Raw genomic sequence first — 15,089 nt, forward strand, 5'->3', positions numbered from 1 at the left:
ATCATCTAGAAGACATGAGTTTTGACAAATCTGAAACTAAATATATCAAATATCATTTATTCAAAAATTCAAAAAGAAGCCCTTATCTTCTAGGAAATGTATGTATTATGTCCCTATATTCAGTTATATAACAACATATAGAAAAGAAAATATTGTTCTACCATAAAGCAAACAAAATCCAGGAAAGATTCCCTAGAAAATTGCCTAGAAGTTAGCTTATCATCTGTTCTAGGTTAATTAGTGGAAAGTATTATTAAAGACAATATTATTCAAGCACCTAGAAGTCTTGAATAAAAAGAGGTAAGACAAATTCTTGAAAGAAAGGACCATCATGTAGCAATTAATCATGGTAATATATAGTAGCAATTAATCATGGTAATATATAGTATTATTAACAGTAGAAGTAGTATGTCTGTTGATAATGTTTCTGGGACTCTATTGTGCTATTGTAGTCTTTGGACCTGTATGGGAGTTCCCCAAGACCCTCTCGGGGGTCCACCAATTATTTGCCAGATACTAACTATATTTGCAAAAATTTAAAACAATATCACTCTTAATTTTTGTTTGTTACAAAATAGTTTTTTCATCAAAATATGTATGTTAATATCAAATGGATTTAGTACTGTTATTTTTACATGAATGCATTCATTTTAATATAGTAAATATAAATATAACCCATACAAATGGCAGCTGTTTTGGGATCTTCCATAATTATTTGAGAAGGGGCTCTGAGAGCAAAAGGTTTAAGAAACACTGTTCTAGAGGACTTTGTTGATCTTTGTGGGAATAGAATTCTGGCATAGATGGCATTCTTTGATCTGACCCAATGTGACTATTTTCATATTAAAAGTAAGGAGAGAGAAAAATCTTTGTCTATCCTCCTTTCATTATATCTCTGCCCAAATTTGGAAATTGTAAAACATGTACTCATTAGACTGAATCCAATATTGTTATTCCATTAGTACAGAGCTTCTGGAACCTCTATTTGAATTCTGGCAAAAATTCTGAGAATCTCATTCACAGGACAAGTGATAACCAGCAGCTTGTTTCTCTCTGGTTGCCAAAAATGAGTAATATTCTTTTTTAATTTTTCTGTTAACAAGTACTCTACTCTAGTACTTGCTAAAAAGATATATTCTATTTCATATTAAAGTTCATACGTATCTTACAATTTTCAGAAGTTACAAAATGAAAATAATTCACTTAAAAAAAATCTCTCATTTTTCAAAAACATTTTAAAAACCAAGAGTGCTATTTTAATAATGTAGGTAAACAGCTTCTGAGATAACAAACAAGTATCATGTTTAGTAACTTGACTTCAAAATGCAGCCTTTCAACTGGCAGGCAATTTATTCTTTTCCAAAAGCAATTTTCCTTTTGTGTTAAAAAAAATTTAGAACAGTATTTAAAAACAATGCAATGATGAATAATGGATTTTTCACAGCAAAATACCCTCAATTTCTTTGCAATCTAGTGTCCTATACACTAGATAATTGGTTGAGAAGCTTTTTTATGAGTGACAATTATGTGTAACATTAAAAACTTAGTTATAAAATAAAAAAAGCTCTAAAAGTAACAAGAAAAATAGATAAGAATGAAAAACTCACAGTGCTTATATGAAATCAGAGATATCTTGCAAAAAATAGTTTAGTAAATAAAAAGCATTCTAAAAAACTAAATAAAAGAAAATTATAACAGACACTTTAAAATTAATTATATCTAAATATCTACAGAGAAATCTATACAAGATTATTTTTAAAAGCTTTTAAAAGGATAACCAAAGAATACATTAAATTACAAGGCAACATGATTCCTTCAGGGACAAATGTGCCCTAGCTAACTCCCAATGACTTTAAAAAAAACCCTGAAAAAAATAAACACAAAGATTGCATTCTGCAAGGAAAAGCAACAGCCTCTAATGCTGTATTTATTGTCTATTTATTATTACTGGGATAGTAATTTCTGTGCTATTTGTTGGGTGGCAATTGGGAACTTGTTTGCTTTCTTATAAATAAATAGGTGTTCATCTGTGAATCCCACATTCACTTTCAAAATTCCAAATGTGCCTCTAGATTGGCTGGCTCAGGAAGTCATAAAAGGGCCATCATTCCCCACCCTGCTCTAGACAGTAAACACTGCCAATCACCACTTTATTCTTTAAATTTTGTCTACATTTTAAAAGTTCTTTTATTTTACCATTACTGTCTGAACTAGTAAGCAACAGCAAAAAGTAAAATGCAATTACAAATACTGTATTATTAACTATTATTACAGCTATTATCCAATTGTTTCTCTAAGAAGTTCAAAGCAGCAGTCAAATCAGGAAGATCTGTTTTAGGTTTTTTTCCCATACAACTATCAAACTCCTGATTAAAGGACCATTAAATTTCTACGACTGAAACTATCTTATAAGATAAAATAAGAAGAACTACTTCTCATTCAGGACTGACAGCTTCATCCCATTCGCTTCCTCCCACTCTTTTCATAAGACTTACTAACTTTTCAAATGGAAAATTCTGATATTTTATGTGTCTGTTTCTCATAGAACAATAGGAACCCAGAAGACCCTGAGGGACTGATTGTCTTTTGGAAAACAAATAAATCTGGCTGACAAGTCAACTCTGTGCAAACTTCTGTAGGCATCGAGTCTGCCTTAAAATATTATTTTCCCCCATATATAACAATTTTCAGTGCAAATAAAATGGAGCACATTGTTGAAAAAATTCTGCTATGATTTCTTAAGATCATTTTATTATATTATTTTAAACACCTGGCAGACTGAAATAGCTATCTGTTGATATATCTTGTGAAATAAAAATGTCATACATAACACCACTGTACTACAGAAAAAGGCTCAGAGATTGATTATAAATAACATTTCTCCAACAATATAACAAATAGAATGCTAAATGTTTAGGGCGTGTTACTTAATTTATATTTATGGTGGTAGTACCATTCTTTTAAATTTTCTTTTTTTTTATTGAAAAGTTTTACAGTACATTTTATCTTTAACAATCCCCCCCTCCCCCCACCCCTACCTAACCCTCCCTATCCCTCCCCCCCATTCCCCCTCCCCACTTCCCAGAGCTAAGTACAAGGTATAAAAACAAAGAACAATCATAAACATCCATATGCTAAAAACAATAAACTATTAACTCTATCGCCCTCTAGCTCATATAAAATGACTACAAGCAATACTAATGTTACATATAAAAAGAAAAAAAAAGGAAAAAAGAAAAGGAAACTTATTCAAATGCTAAATGAAACTTTTTAGTCCCATATTTGTTCTGAATATAATCAATCCACTTTTTCCACTCCATAATATAACGTTCTTGCGAATGATCTTTCAAGTAAGCCGAAATCTTTGCCATTTCCGCCAGGTCAGAAACCTTTAGAGTCCATTCTTCTATAGTCGGCAGTTCCTTCTTTTTCCAATATTGACCTATTAATAGTCTTGCTGCTGTAATTAAATTCAACATCAACTTAATGTCCACAACAGTAGCATCTGTAACTATGCCCAGCAAAAACAATTGCAGACAAAACTTTATCCTTTGCTTGAAGATCTTCTGCATATTCCACCAAATTTTTATCCAAAAAGCCTTAACCTTTTTGCAGGTCCACCATATATGAAAATACGTTGCATCTTCACCACCACATCTCCAACATTTAGGTTGATAATTCGGATACATACTTGCAAGCTTTTTAGGATCTAAATGCCATCTATAAAACATTTTATAAAGGTTCTCTCTTAGGTTTTGGGCTTAATTCTTTTAAATTTTCTATGCAAGGGCATGTGGACTATCATAAACGACAGATTGTATATGTAATTTATAACTTGTATAATCACGAGGATATTTTTTCAGTAATTCTAGAAACAAAGAAAGGAATCTGTGTTTTACAGTTCATACCTTAGATTTTGCAATACAAACATTCCTGAAGCAGATCAGGGCCCCATATACTGTAGATAAAGGCATGTCCTCAATACCATCAGTCCTTTAAGTTATTATAATATGTGCCTCTGTTTTATCAGGAAAGCTATCATTAATACAAACTGAGATCACACCTCTTATTTGAGCATTCTTTACTGAACTGGAATAATGTGTTATAATTCTGACTCATAGCACCTGAAACAATTTTACTGACTGAAACAATAAACTGATATATCTTTTTTATTACTTCTTTTGTGGATAAGACTGAAAGAAAACAAGACACAATCTCTTTTTTTATCTTAAAATAAAGATACACTGAGAATTCATTGATATATTAATACAAAGACATTGACAAAGCTTAACTATAACTAGAGAATGTTTACTATTTTTGTCTAAGGTTTAAGTATTTTGATATCAATTACCAAAAAACAAAGAAAAGATATTTTAAAGGTGTAGAAAGATTTAACTAAGGCAGGCAATAAACATGAGCATGAATCACATACACATTTAAGAACAAAACATGAATAAAAAATGCTTGAAAATAGAATAAAATCAGACATACTTTTAAAGGACAACCTTTAAACCTGAGTTCTAAAGTACTGTATTTCTGAAACAACATTCAGAAAGTCAGTGCTTATACACAGGTGTGTTGAACTGGAAAATAAAAGAACAAATCCATTTCTTTTAACCTTTCTTCCTCCTGGTTTAAGGACAACTATGTAGAAGCGTACAGCTTCTAAAAGAGATATAATACAAATGAATCAACAGAGTACTAAAGAATTATACGACTGGTCCATATTGACACTGTAATGTAGTCTGTTTGGTTTGGGCTTAACTTCTGGAACTGAATCAGACATTATGACTTGTGATCACAGTTTTAAAATTAAATTGACAGACGATTATTCAACAACTAACCCAGCCATAAAATGGTATCTGCACTGAATTGGCGAGGAAACTTTTAGCATACTGTACTTCATTTAAGCTCTTAGTTTTCAATATGTATGATGTATGAATGTAAAAATAAATAAGTAAAAAGTAAATCAAAAGTAAATCAAATAATCAGGAAGACAGTCTCCACCTTAACAGGTCTACTGGTTCACTACAATTAAAGGAACTTTTATTGATTGCACTATATTCTATACATTGTAATATGGAACTTTTGTTCACTTGCTCTCTCTAGTTTTATTCTTTGTAGCATTCTATCTATAGGACCCTACTGCTTTTATCAAAATGACAAAAGCAGTGTGACATGTGCAGCTTCCATCTCTTTTGCGTATTTCTGCAATGCACATTCAAAAGGGTCGGGACTGACTTGGGTAAACTCTCCCTCCCGCACTTCCTAAAGATGCAGCTGCTAAAGTCTCTGCATTATGGGTTCAAAGGTTTCCTGAATATGTTTCCTTTTGTTCAGTAGACATTACAGTGTTGTGAATTTGTAGTGTTATCAATTATTTGTCGAGCTAGATGGCTGACTGCAGTCAGACCTAGTTATTACTTGGATGGCAGCTCAAGAAATCAGAGTCCTATAGGCATCCCAGAAAAGGGCAATAGTAAATCACCTCCATAAGGTTGGACATGTCCATGATGTCACCATGAGTTAATTTTTAAACTGAAGCAAGACTATACTACGTCTGTCAATATTATGTTATTCATGCTTTTATCAATATTTGTTCGTGGTTTTGTTCTATTTTGTGCTGTTTTATTTTTTACCCTCCGTATTATTTTTTTCAACAATTTAGAAATAATTTAAAATAAATAATTCTGATGGGAGTCAAAGTGAATGCTGGCCCCATGAATCAACCTAAGATTGTCAAAAACTTCTCAATATTCTTAGGTTGACAAACAAACCATGCATACCAGCATTTTGCTTTTCTTGACAAAGTTTATGTCTCAGTTCATCCCTCAGTTAGATTCAATTTAAAAAAACACAATATTGTTGAATATCACCTGTACGGGGGTGACAGTCAAGCCCACATCTCCGAATTATTTTTCACACCTATTTCATGTAAATTTTAAACAGCATACAATGCAAAATTGATACCTGTAGAACCATGGCCTATCAGCCATTTGTTAGAGAAATAATCCCACATTCACATTTTTGGGGAACTGATAATCCTAACAGGCATAGAATTGCTTCTCCATAGTACCTTCAGTATCTAGCTACTGATGAAATATACCAGGCTGCTAATACCAAAATCTGTTGAAAGGTTCAGGAAAAAAACCACTTGTTTTGTGGGCAGCTAGTCTGGTGTAATGGTTAAGGTGCTGGTCTGCAAATCAGATGGTAGTATGTTCTGTTCTCTATTAAGCACAGAAGACAATTAGATGACTTTGGTCCAGGTTTTAAAATCTTGGGATTTTTGAGAGAAGAGAAAATAGTGTCATTTCAGAAAGAGTTCTACAAGAATCTCAGGTTTGTACAAAACAAAAACTGAAACATTTAAGACTTGACTCTCAATTGCAAAATGCATTAACTCTTACCTGAAGAAAGTACATGCATAACTAAGCACAATAGTTACAGTTGCAAGAAAAAGTATGTGAACCCTTTGGGATTACGTGGAGTTTTGCATGAATTGGCCATAAAATGCAATCTAAACGTCATGTAAGTCACAATAGAAAAACACAGTCTGCTTAAAATAATACTACACAAACATTAGCTGTTGTCATGTTTTAATTGAACATAAGATGGAAAAATTCACAGTGCAGGGTGGAAAAAGTATGTGAACCCCTAGCCCACAGGTCGGCAACCTGCGGCTCCGGAGCCGCATGCGGCTCTTTGAGCCGTCTCTAGCGGCTCCCAGCCGCCCGGTGCGCGCGCACCTCTTCCAACGGGCAGTGGTGCGCGCGCACCTCCCCGAATGGGCGGAGGTGCGCGCGCACCTCCCCAAACCTTTGGAGAGGTGCACGCGTACCTCCGCGCGAATGGGCAGCGGTGCCGCTCTTTCAGGAAGCTGCCGCGGCCCGTCTGCGAAGCTGCCGCTTTCGGCAGCTTCGCAGACGGGCCGCGGCAGCTTCCTCAAAGAGCGGCGCCCCTGCCCATTCCGAGAGGTGCGCGCGCACCTCTCCGAACGACCGGAGGTGCGCACGTACCTCCGCGCGAATGGGCAGCGGTGCCGCTCTTTCAGGAAGCTGCCGCGGCCCGTCTGTGAAGCTGCCGAAAGCGGCAGCTTAGCAGACAGGCCGCGGCAGCTTCCTCAAAGAGCGGCGCCCCTGCCCATTCCGAGAGGTGCGCGCGCATCTCTCCGAACGACCGGAGGTGCGCGCGTACCTCCGCGCGAATGGGCAGCGGTGCCGCTCTTTCAGGAAGCTCCCGCGGCCCGTCTGTGAAGCTGCCGAAAGCGGCAGCTTAGCAGACGGGCCGCGGCAGCTTCCTCAAAGAGCGGCGCCCCTGCCCATTCCAAGAGGTGCGCGCGCATCTCTCCGAACGACTGGAGGTGCGCACGTACCTCCGCGCGAATGGGCAGCGGTGCCGCTCTTTCAGGAAGCTGCCGCGGCCCGTCTGTGAAGCTGCCGAAAGCGGCAGCTTAGCAGACGGGCCGCGGCAGCTTCCTCAAAGAGCGGCGCCCCTGCCCATTCCGAGAGGTGCGCGCGCACCTCTCCGAACGACCGGAGTTGCGCGCGCACCTCCCCAAACCTTTGGGGAGGTGCGCGCGTACCTCCGCGCGAACGGGCAGCGGTGCCGCTCTTTGAGGAAGCTGCCGCTTTCGGCAGCTTCCTCAAAGAGCGGCGCCGCTGCCCCTTCGCACGGAGGTACGCGCGCACCTCCCCAAAGGTTTGGGGAGGTGCGCGCGCAACTCCGGTCGTTCGGAGAGGTGCGCGCGCACCTCTCGGAATGGGCAGGGGCGCTTCTCTTTTTGAGGAAGCTGCCACGGCCCGTCTGCGAAGCTGCCGAAAGCGGCAGCTTCGCAGACAGGCCGCGGCAGCTTCCTCAAAGAGCGGCACCGCTGCCCATTCGCGCGGAGGTACGCGCGCACCTCCGGTCGTTCGGAGAGGTGCGCGCGCACCTCTCGGAATGGGCAGGGGCGCCGCTCTTTGAGGAAGCTGCCACGGCCCGTCTGCAAAGCTGCCGAAAGCGGCAGCTTTGCAGACGGGCCGTCGCCGTCGGGCAACCGGGAACCGGTTCCATCTCATTTTTAAAAAAATGGCAGCCGCGTGCGTCCGCGCATGCGCAAAAAACCTTTTTGCGCGTGCATGGACACACGCACGCGGCTCCCTCTTTTTTTAATTTGTGATGGAACTGGTTCCCAGTGGCTCTTTTTCTTTTTTAGGTTGCCGACCCCTGCCCTAGCCTAATGACTTCTCCAAGAGCTAATTGGAGCCAGGAGTGAGCCAACCTTGACTCCAATCAGTGTGATGATATTGGATGTGTTGCTGACAGCTGTCCTGCCCTTTAAAAACACACACCTGTTTTGGGTTTACTGGTCTCAAGAAGCACTGTCTGATGTGAACCATGCCTCGCAGAAAAGAGCTCTCAGAAGACCTACGATCAAGAATTGTTGAGTTGCATGAAGCTGGAAAAAGATACAAAAGTATCTCCAAAAGCCTTGATGTTTATGTGTCCACCGTAAGACAGACTGTCTACAAATGGAGAAAGTTTAGCACTGTTGCTACTCTCCCTAGGCGTGGTCGTCCTGTAAAAATGACTGCAAGAGCACAGCGCATAATGCTTAATGAGGTAAAGAAGAATCCTAGAGTGTCAGCTAAAGACCTACAGAAATCTCTGGCACATGCTAACATTTTTGTTGACACATCTACAATAAGGAAAACATTAAACAAGAATGGAGTACATGGGAGGACACCACGGAGGAAGCCATTGCTGTCCAAAACAAATATTGCAGCACGTTTGAAGCTCTTAAAAGAGCACCTGGATGTTCCACAGCACTACTGGCAAAATATACTGTGGACAGATGAAACCAAAATTGAGTTGTTTGGGAAAAACACACAACACTATGTGTGGAGAAAAAAAGGCACAGCACACCAACATCAAAACCTCATCCCCACTGTAAAACATGGCGGAGGGAGCATCATGGTTTGGGGCTGCTTTGCTGCCTCAGGGCCTGGACGGATTGTTGTCATTGATGGGAAAATGAATTCCAGAGTTTATCAGCACATTTTGCAGGAAAACGTACGACCATCTGTCCGCCAACTGAAGCTCTGCAGAGGATGGGTGATGCAACAGGACAATGACCCAAAGCATACAAGTAATTCAACAAAACAATGGCTTCAACAGAACAGAATTCGCCTTCTGGAGTGGCCCAGTCAGAGTCCTGACCTCAACCCGATTGAAATGCTGTGGCATGACCTTAAGAGAGAGATTCACACCAGACATCCCAAGAATATTGCTACACTGAAACAGTTTTGTGCAGAGGAGTGGTCCAAAATTACTCCAGATCGTTGTGCAGGTCTGATCTGCAACTACAGGAAACGTTTGGTTGAGGTTAGTGCTGCCAAAGGAGGGTCAACCAGTTATTAAGTCCAAAGGTTCACATACATTTTCCGCCCTGCACTGTGAATGTTTCCATCTTATGTTCAATTAAAACATGACAACAGCTAATGTTTGTGTAGTATTATTTTAAGCAGACTGTGTTTTTCTATTGTTGTGACTTACATGATGTTTAGGGCGCATTTTATGGCCAATTCATGCAAAACTCCACGTAATCCCAAAGGGTTCACATACTTTTTCTTGCAACTGTATTTAGTAATTTTACAATCATGTTCTAAGGAACTTGAAAATTGGTTTGTTTATTCATTCATTCATGCACACATTCATCAAATTTTAAATACTTCCTATCTCAGTCACAGAGAGACTCTGGCCTTTAAACTGGTACACAGTTTAAAAAGTTTATCATTCCTCAATTAGAATATCAGTAATGACAATAGAAAACTGTTTTTCTTTCGTTCTAAAATCCCTGGCAATAAATATATTCTGAAAGATTATGTTTTAACAATTTTATGAGATATAAGAAATTTGGTTATCATTTCAACTGATTTGACAGCCCACATCAGAACAGTACATATAATATGCAGATCAAACCAAAATATCAGAAAACAAAATCTTTTTCTTTAATAATATTTTCCTCCAAACACATAGTTAAACATGACAAATATATGCAAAATTCTTCTAAATGCAATATCAAATAACCATTGTTTGTCACTAAAATTCAGGGAATTTAGAAGAGGAATGTTTTAAGAATTGTTAGCAATAGTTTGTTAATAAAATTTATACTATAGTACCTTTCTGGAAATTATTTCTTTATTATTGCAAACCCACAGTAAAAATTGTAATGCCAGATAAATTAATACATTTCCTTTAACTGTGTAGCACAATAGTTATATTTTAAGAACATGTACTTCCTAGTACTAACAAGATTAACAAGTTAAGATATAAATCGGAGAGACATATCAATAGTAACTTAAATTCTTTTTTAGCAGCTGGCAACAAGTATTGTGGTGAGAGATTGATAAAAAGGGTAGGTTTTATGTTGAGAAAAGATTGAGAGAAGATATAACAGCAATCTTCAAAAATCTAAAATGATAACACATAGAAAGCAGCCAGTATGGTTTTTCTTTTCTTTTTCTTTCTACCTTTTCTTTCTCATCACAAAATAATAATCTTAACTTACAGAAAAGCAGATCCTAGTGGTTGAATATTAAGAAAAACTTGCTAATATTGAGAGCGATTAGACAAAGGAAAACAAAGTACCCAGAGGGCAGCCCTTCATCAGGTATATTCAAGCAGGGACTGGAGAACTGTAAATGTTTTAAATTGGTTTCCTGTATGGGACAGGTTTTGGATTTGATATTCTTAAAATTCTCTTAACATTCTTGATAATTCTACCTTTGTGAAACATAGAGCCTTGGTGGAGCAGTGGGCTAATGCCGCCTTAAGTAACCCCAGCTGCCTGCAATTAGTGCAGGTTCGCATCCCACCAGGCTCAAGGTTGACTCAGCCTTCCATCCTTCCGAGGTAGGTAAAATGAGGACCCAGATTGTTGGGGGTAATTAAGGTGACTTTGTAATAACGCCGCTTGGGGTGTGTGTGTGAAAGCCCTAATAAGCAGGCATATACATAGAATGAAGGCTACTGCTAAGCTTGTAAGCCGCCCTGAGTCTTCGGAGAAGGGCAGGATATAAATGGAATTAAAATAAAATAAAAATAAATACTGATAGATTTAAATTTCTATGTTAAAATTTAAAGCCATTAGTAAGACATCACATTCCCCATCAAAATCTTAGTTATATCAAAGCTGTTAAAACTTATGGTGTGATTTAATACAAATAACTAAATCTGGAATCATAATAGCTGCATTTCTACAAACAAACACTGGGAGACTGTGAATTCTAGTTTTGCCTTAGGCATGAAAACTGGCTGATTGACTTTGGGCTAGTGATTCTCTCTCAGCCAATCCACCTCCCAGGGCTGTTATTGTGTGGGAAATAGGAGGAAGAGGTATTAGGTATGTTTACCACCTTGAGTTATTTATAAAAATAATAAAGGCAAAAAATAATTGTCTGAATGTCATATCTCTTTTTACAATAAAATGTGACTCAGTATTCATCCAAACATTATTTTCAATATATTTTGATAGCAATAGAAGAAATTTTAGTAGCTTAAATGCCAAACTGAAACAAATGTTCAAATGCCATCAAGAACTTTATTTTGAAAAAAATACTCAGGCAATTAAGATCTCATATATTAGTCTTGTAGAGGTATTCAGATTGGAGATACAGTACTAATATTCTCTAAACTTTATCTCATATTTCATTTCAAAGTTCTGAAATAGTAGCCTACAAAGCCTAGGATCCGAAGATATTTCTTCACTACCTGAATTATGAATATAGACTCATTTTCTTACATATAGGATGTTCCAATCAAGTTCTCCTGATTATTTTCTAGTTGTACTTCTTTTTATTTTATCAGTTGTTTCCAAAGGTCCCTGTTTTTAGGAGCTATTTGTTAGGCAACAAATGCAGTTGGAAGACAACGGCATCTATGGGGGAGCATAGGTAAAGGTAAAGGTTCCCCCGCACGTGCATGCTAGTCGTTTCCGACTCTAGGGGCCGGTGCTCATCTCCGTTTCAAAGCCAAAGAGCCAGCGCTTGTCCGAGGACGTCTCCGTGGTCATGTGGCCGGCATGACTAGAGGCCAAAGGCGCACGGAACGCTGTTACCTTCCCACCGCAGTGGTCCCTATTTTTCTACTTGCATTTTTACGTGCTTTCGAACTGCTAGGTTGGCAGAAGCTGGGACGAGTAACAGGCGCTCACTCTGCTACGCGGCACTCGGGATTCGACCCGCCAAACTGCTGACCTTCTGATCGACAAGCTCAGCGTCCTAACCCACTGAGCCACCGCGTCCCATGGGGGAGCATCACAGAGATGCAAATGATAAACAAGTTCAAAGAACAAACCTTGTGGATGTGTTTCAGGATTGATAGACAGAAGTCTTCCATATTGTTATTAAATCATCTGCAAAAGACATGATCTATGCTATGGCCTAAAACAGCTGGGCCATGTGTGGAGCAAGGGCTCCTCCCTGCCATGCATTTGTCACCAAAACATATGCCACTGGAAAAATATACTATCCAGTTAGGAACCCTGATTTCTTTCCACATATTTTTTCCCCCGTTAGTTAAACATTTTAAACCATGGGTGTTCTGTTGGCTTTCCTGGGCTACGCTGAGTGAAGAGGAACTGTCTTCATATAAAATATTCAATATAATTAATGCATATAAATAACAAACTTTTTTAAAAAAAATTACACTCTTGTGGGGCAGCATTAGTAGCTCTCTAGGGCCACATGTAGTTGTTATATTAAATGTGTAAATATACGGTAATAATAAATTCCAATTAAAAATCGAAGCAATTTGAGGAACTGTTTCCAAATGTTCGGTAATTCCAATTGTTTTTTTCTAATAATCTAGTACTATTGCAGTCTGTATTAATCTGCATAAATGCTAGGAACGGTGATTAAAACTTTGGCATCATAGAAACTTTCACCCAAAAATATTTCAGTTTCAGTTTTATCAATATGCCTAGTCATGAAAAAATAATGTCTATTTTGGACAGTATATAATATTTTATTGTTTATATGCAGGGGTGTGGGTCTATACATGTTGTATATAATATGTTTTAGGTGTGTGTCATGTATGTTTCACTTTGAGAACTGGCAACTAAATTTCATTTTTGATGTGTGCAGTTGTGCCCACAGTAAAAAAATGACAACAATTAACTTATCTTATCTTACTTCTAGCACAAACCTTGAATAGACACCAAAGCAAGTCAAACATGTTGACTCCTGGTCTTATCTTTTTGTGCAGTGATTGATAACTTTGTTTTTAGAATATAAAAAAGAAATCTGTCAGTGGCTTTACAAATATCACATGTGTTTCAAAAGGCAAATTACAACTAAATGACTTTTAACAAAATATGCACTCTTAACAGAAGTTTCAAATGTTCTCAATAAACCTTTCCTAGGAACACGCTGCCAACCAACCCATCTTCCAAGTAAATCTCTTATTCTGGATTTGGGCTAAAGTTTTGTAAAAAAAAACTGTCTCCATAATCAATAACTGGAGGATTAGTTAAACATCTTTCTCTTGCAACCACCCTTAATTCCTGCAGAGTTAACAGAGAAAGATAGGAATCACTGAAATAAATTCTCATTCCAATAAAGCAAATACAGAATGGGCGAATCCCATACTACACTAAAGCACTGCAAATTTTGCACAAATTGTTTTGTCTTTACGGGGCAAATGATATTGCTCGCCTCCCAGTGCCTTCTTGTAGAGACCGCTGTAAATCTTCTGGTCCTCCCCAAACTTCTTTCTAAAGTGAAAAGAACCAAGAACTCATACTTTACTAGGAGCAACTCACCCTACCTCAAACTTTTCCCCCTTAAGCCCCAAAGGGCTTTGGCAGCGAGAAGCTTCTGGGCAAGCATCAAAGTATTTTTTATCATCTTCCTAAAAGTTCAAGGACTGAGGTCTAGATCGGAAAGCCGCCTCTGGGGTTGAGCATTGATGCTGCAGAAGAGTGGAGGAAGAAGGGCCTATGAGGGGCAGCCGCATATGTAACGAAGGGCAGGCTGCTGTGACAGGACCAGCAATAACTCCTCTCCAGGCAGATGGGACAACCATCCTTCCCATGACCAACCAACCAACGAACAAACTCCAAGCTGCTCAGATGCAGCTGTTCCAAGGCCTAGAGCAGGGGTCTTCAAACTTGGCCCTTTTATGACTTGTGGACTTCAACTCCCAGAATTCCTCAGCCAGCAAAGCTGGCTGAGGAATTCTGGGAGTTGAAGTCCACAAGTCATAAAAGGGCCAAGTTTGAAGACCCCTGGCCTAGAGACTGCCAACGATCCTGGTCCTGGCCTTTCCACAGCTCGTTGGCTGGAAGGGAAAAAGCAGCAGCTCCTCGCCCCACTCAAGTTGGTCTGTGCCCACGGCCGACCCTTTCCCCCCCCTCTCTCCCCCAGGTATCCCCTGACAACCACTCCCCCCCCATGTCTTCTCCTTCCCTTTCCGTTCATGTTCCTTCCGGTCGGTACCTGTTATGCCTCTGTGAGGCTGAGGCTTTGGTGTAATAAGCCGCCCTCCGTTGGGTGCTGCGCGGTAGCGGGTGCAGAGGGATTTCGTCCGCCATCTTTCTTCCCAACCTCCCCCCCCCCCTTGCCCCGCTCTCTCTCGCTCACTCTTTTCCCCCCGCCTTCAGCCGGAGGGCTTGAATCGTCATCGTCGACGCGCCTTGACGTCACGGGGCGCGTAGTGCGCCGGGTGACGCAGTCGACGCTCGATGCCGGCCGAGGCGACGAGAGAGAGAGAGAGAGAGAGAGAGAGAGAGAGAGAGGGAGAAAACGGGAAGAAGGGGAGAGGCGAGGGGGAGGGGCAGAGGGGAAAAGTGGGCGGAGGAGTCCTGACCAATCAGCTTTAGAGGAAAGCTCGCGCTTTCTTCCACAACCCGGGGCGGCTGAGGGGCTCGCGCGACTCCGCGCGAGGTTCGAGGAGCCTCGAAGAAGGCGTAGAAGCAAAGGGAAAGCGAAAGTTCGCGGGATCAGGGGACTCGTGCAAACCCTCCGCCGAGGAGGCCTGCGATGTTTCTGGACAACAGTGGCAACATATTACTGTTGAGCGGGGGTGGGGGCTCCAAAACTATTTTC

General features: G+C 39.9%; 1 protein-coding gene across 2 annotated transcripts in view; it reads right to left on the reverse strand.

Annotated features, from left to right (window-relative positions):
* The window catches only part of ATP9B (ATPase phospholipid transporting 9B (putative)), a 162,260-nt gene extending 147,667 nt beyond the window's left edge, over positions 1 to 14,593 (reverse strand). For both annotated transcript variants that reach the window (XM_081324421.1, XM_081324422.1), the window contains exon 1: positions 14,481 to 14,593. In XM_081324421.1, coding sequence (XP_081180547.1) covers positions 14,481 to 14,575 — 95 coding nt within the window. In that variant the 5' untranslated portion in view covers positions 14,576 to 14,593. The remainder of the gene's footprint in view (positions 1 to 14,480) is intronic.
* Between the last annotated feature and the right edge of the window lie 496 nt (positions 14,594 to 15,089).

Source organism: Vipera berus (genome assembly GCF_964194415.1).
Source record: "Vipera berus genome assembly, chromosome: 3".
Taxonomy (NCBI): Eukaryota; Metazoa; Chordata; class Lepidosauria; order Squamata; family Viperidae; genus Vipera; species Vipera berus.